Here is a 4,307-nt window from a genome sequence, read left to right as displayed (position 1 = left end):
TGAGAAAATAAGTTTTTTTTTATGTCATTTCAACGAATTTTTATATAAAATTGTTTTCAAATACAAAATGTGTTAAATAATAAAAAGTTTGAGGATAAAAATGACATGAAAAATAGTTAGGAATATAAGTGCTATAATAAATAAAAAATATGTACATTAAATATAATTTAAATGTGGTGTAGTAAATAAAAATTGTGGTGTGAATATAATTATTCAGACAGAAAATGGAAGGAGGAAATATGGAATTTTCCGAAAGGAATTTGATATTTGTATACAATTCTTTCGCTCCAATTCCTTCAGTTGAAACTAAATCACATTTCGACAACGCGACTCTACTTCCAATCAAAGTCGCATCAGTTCGAGAAGTATAAAGTATAAACGACACCAAGAAAAATCAAAACCCTCTGTTAAACTCTTCAACAAAGGGTCTTGAAAATTCTCTGCGTTTAAAAGAAAAAAATGGCAGAACATTTGACGGAGGAGCAGATCGCTGAGTTCAAGGAAGCCTTCAGCCTTTTTGATAAGGATGGCGATGGTATATATATTTTTGATTTTTTTCGAATTTTAATTAATCATTTTATTGCCAGTTCTGTACTTTTTTTTGGAACGTTTCTTATCATTTCTCGGTTTTGGGACTAGATCTATGTTTTTTTTTTTCCTTATTTGTAAGAAGAAAAGTGTCACACTGGTGCGATTTTTATTTCAAAACTATTTGCAAATAATTTCGATTTTCTAAAGTACCGGAAATGATGTATTTTATTTTTGTGCTGAAATCTAGGATCACACAGATTTAGGTTGCTTTTTGGTTATTGTATTTGATGAAGGCAATTAAATAAAATTAGAAGGAAAATTATTTCCTCATACAAGTGCTTGTTGAATTGTTATTTCAATTTTTCTAGGACTACTTTTTACTTTTGTATTTCTATTCTCCAACCCATCACTTGAGGTTTTCCGTGAGTAGCCTATTCAATTGTCTATCAGTTCATAATGTTGTTCGGCGTAATTGCTCTGGTGTCCTGAGTGCTATTCTATTTTCCAGGTTCTAGTTATATTGCAGGTAGTCAGGTTGGGTTGGATTGTGTGCTGGCCTATCAAATGCTCTTTTTACATAATTGCATTTCTGTTTGGTTGATTCTTATTAGTGTTATGTTGAAAAGGAGATTTTACCAAGGTTCCATTTTAGCCAACTGAACCTCCCCTTTGCTCTTGCATTGCGTGTGGACAATTGGGCGCCAATTACAATCAGGAGTGAGTGAAAAGTGCTTGTTATTTGAATGGTTTGAGTTCCCGGAGTCCCACTCCATGGTAGGATTTTCCTGAATGAGGTTATCAGTCTCTTGTTTTAGGTTTTAAGAAAAGTTCACTACCAGAATACAGGTGGGAAACATGGGGTTATCATTCTAGGTGCCAGACATTTTATTGTCAAATTTTGGAGAATACTGTCGACTGTCTGGACATAGGACACTATTTACAAGGCACTCGGTAATGGAGTAGTAAGCTAGTATTAGGACGTTTAAGCTTTCACATAAATTGGACATTCGAAAATGGTTAGAATAAATTCAATAAATTAATGCACTAAAGAATACACACACACACACACACACACACAAACACACACACACATTTGGAAAACTACAACATAGAAGATGTATATTATATATATATATAAACTGAAAGATGTATCTTGTTAAATGTTATCTCTGGATTGGTGTTTGAAAGTGACTAGTGTCCGTTTCAGATGCACATTTAGTGTTAGGCATGGGTATAATATGGCAAAGGAAGAGTCAAAACATGGATTATACACATCTTTGACACTTTTTATTGGAATACATAGAATGTGTGGTATATGCATGCAATGTCAAGATGGTGTTCACATGGGATTCATGAAGCACGGTTAAACTCGGAAAGTCATGATAANGAAAGAGAATGGGGGCCAAACGGGGGCTTTATATGGATTAATTATCAGCAATTTCGGGGAATAGTGTCATATTTGAATTCATTTGCTTATACATGTAAATAGCTTGTATAATTGCATTGCATGCTAAAATTATTCTGTTGCATTTCTTTGTAAAAATGCCTTGATAACGTTCACTGGCAAAATTAATTTCATAGGTTGTATAACCACTAAAGAGTTGGGAACAGTTATGAGATCACTGGGGCAGAATCCCACTGAAGCTGAACTGCAAGATATGATCAATGAAGTTGATGCTGATCAAAATGGTACAATTGATTTTCCCGAGTTCTTGAATTTGATGGCTCGGAAAATGAAGGTAAATTCATTTCACCTTTGGCTGGTTAGAATCTGTGATATCTGTCTAAAGACTTATTTTTTCTTTCTTCTTTCAAACTGTGGGGATGGGGGTGGCTTGCGTTTGTTTCTTAGTATTACTGCTTCTAAGTCATAATTATCATCTATCCGGAAATCCTTAATTTTGAATCAGAACAGTGAAATAAGAATTTAGTATGGTAATATTAGTCGGATGTGGAGATACCTCTTGGTATCCTATATTCTACCACAAATACTATTGCCTAGTTTCTTGACGTCTTTAAGTGAATTTAGTTTATACCGAAAGTTACCTATAGTTTTGGTTCTTACTACTGCTGATAGTCTCTCTCTGTATATTTGATATTCTAATTGATGTTATACTAGTAATTTCAGTTTTTTTTATCAATTAACAACTTCTTAAGATGCATATGCATAGAATAAGGTTGCTGATTTAATCCAATTAAGGATGAAACACTTCTATATATCGCTGGGGGAACTTTCTTCAATTTTTTCTCTCTCTGTGGGAAATTGGTGAAGATATAGAGTATGCATGATACATTTTGATTCTAGCTTCTTGAAAATCTATGGATGGTTATTAAAGTTTCAGTTTGGTGCATGCTCACATGAAAAAATTTATGTGCATATATCATTTGTTGAAGATATTGTTACTGATAGAGAAAGCTTAATTTATCCTTCTGAGTCTGTACAAGTCCCATTAACATGTTACTACTGGTGGTTCCATTTAGAGTATCAAAATAGTTAACAAGCTTAATTCCAGTTTCATTTTGATAAACCAGAACTAATATGTCAAGAAGCGTAAACTTAGTTCTTTGTTTGTGGAAGGATACTGACTCGGAGGAAGAGCTGAAAGAAGCTTTCAAGGTCTTTGACAAGGATCAGAATGGCTTTATTTCTGCTGCAGAGGTCTCTCCCTTTCTTCCCATTTCAAACTCACCATACCAATTTTCTTACTTGAGCTGTTAGATTACAGAATTTAGGATTCGATTCATATTCTTCATTCTCATTTTCCTAGTGTTAAAAATTTGCAGCTTCGCCATGTGATGACAAACCTTGGGGAGAAGTTGACAGATGAAGAAGTGGATGAGATGATACGAGAAGCAGATGTGGATGGCGATGGCCAAGTGAATTATGAGGAGTTTGTGAGGATGATGCTTGCAAAGTGATTCTAACAGCAGATTATTGGAGTTGTTAAAGACTTAATGGTTTACTCCTAAATTTTGGATTGTGTTCTGTTAAATGGTTACTTGGCTAAATCCGAAATCCTACTTCTCTTGGCTTATTTGTATGCTTGGCTCTGACTGAGCTAGTTTCTTCTTGCTTTTCTCCTGCAGCTTGAATCTCATATGGTCGGCTTAAAATGGAACAAACCCACACGTGCACACGTTACCTGCTGGTGGGTCCGCTTAAAACTGAACAGGCACTGGCTCGAGCTCGAGTTTGGGTTTGAGTTTGAGTTTGAAAATTTGTTTTTCAGAAAAAAATTACTTCATAAATAACTAGACCCAACGCAAGTTCACTTGGAAGCCGTGGCCCATTGACTAATGGACATGACAGTCCTATCTTTTATTAAGTGGAAATTACGCTAGTTGTACCTTTTATCTCAATTTTACATTTTAGCTCACGAAACATGACTCCCAAATAAGCAAGAACGATCAATTACAAATCACTGCTCTCTAAAACTAAATGCATTGAAGTATCTTCTCTCTTTGCTGATTTTGTGTAATCCCTAAATTCAAGTACATGATCCCTCGTGCCCAAAATAACATTCCAAATTTGAAACACTTAATTTCTCAAATGATTTCATGTTCAAGGATGGTCTTCAGGAATGATTATTCGTAACTATTTAGCAGTGTTGGGATTATGAAATGTGCTGATAATAATAGTTGCAACATTAAATATGTAATTAAAATTTATATTTGACATTAATTGACTAATAAAAGGAAATTATAAATTAGTAAAAATATTTTCCATAAATCTAGGGTTGGGCAAAACTCTAGAACCGAATCGAATCACGTGGTTC

At 34.2% G+C, this 4,307-nt stretch overlaps 1 protein-coding gene across 1 annotated transcript; it reads left to right on the top strand.

The window, feature by feature from the left end:
* The first annotated feature begins 327 nt into the window (after positions 1-327).
* On the top strand, positions 328-3,606 carry LOC111409033 (calmodulin). Its single transcript, XM_023038931.1, has 4 exons — positions 328-535; positions 2,113-2,270; positions 3,110-3,190; positions 3,316-3,606. The coding sequence occupies exons 1-4, from the start codon at positions 460-462 to the stop codon at positions 3,448-3,450; spliced, it is 450 nt and encodes a 149-aa protein (XP_022894699.1). The 5' UTR covers positions 328-459; the 3' UTR covers positions 3,451-3,606.
* The last annotated feature ends 701 nt before the right edge of the window (positions 3,607-4,307 follow it).

Source organism: Olea europaea, chromosome 14 (assembly GCF_002742605.1).
Source record: "Olea europaea var. sylvestris chromosome 14, O_europaea_v1, whole genome shotgun sequence".
Lineage (NCBI taxonomy): Eukaryota > Viridiplantae > Streptophyta > Magnoliopsida > Lamiales > Oleaceae > Olea > Olea europaea.
Note: the sequence above shows the minus strand (reverse complement) of the source record. Positions and strands in the feature narration are given on the sequence as shown.

What these genes read in the sequence shown, in the direction of transcription:
- LOC111409033 (XM_023038931.1), top strand. Translation starts at nt 460, where the DNA reads ATGGCAGAACATTTGACGGAGGAGCAGATCGCTGAGTTCAAGGAAGCC. An exon ending in TGATGGCTCGGAAAATGAAG is followed by an intron (nt 2,271 to 3,109) that starts GTAAATTCATTT and finishes TGTTTGTGGAAG; the next exon opens with GATACTGACTCGGAGGAAGA. An exon ending in GCTTTATTTCTGCTGCAGAG is followed by an intron (nt 3,191 to 3,315) that starts GTCTCTCCCTTT and finishes AAAAATTTGCAG; the next exon opens with CTTCGCCATGTGATGACAAA.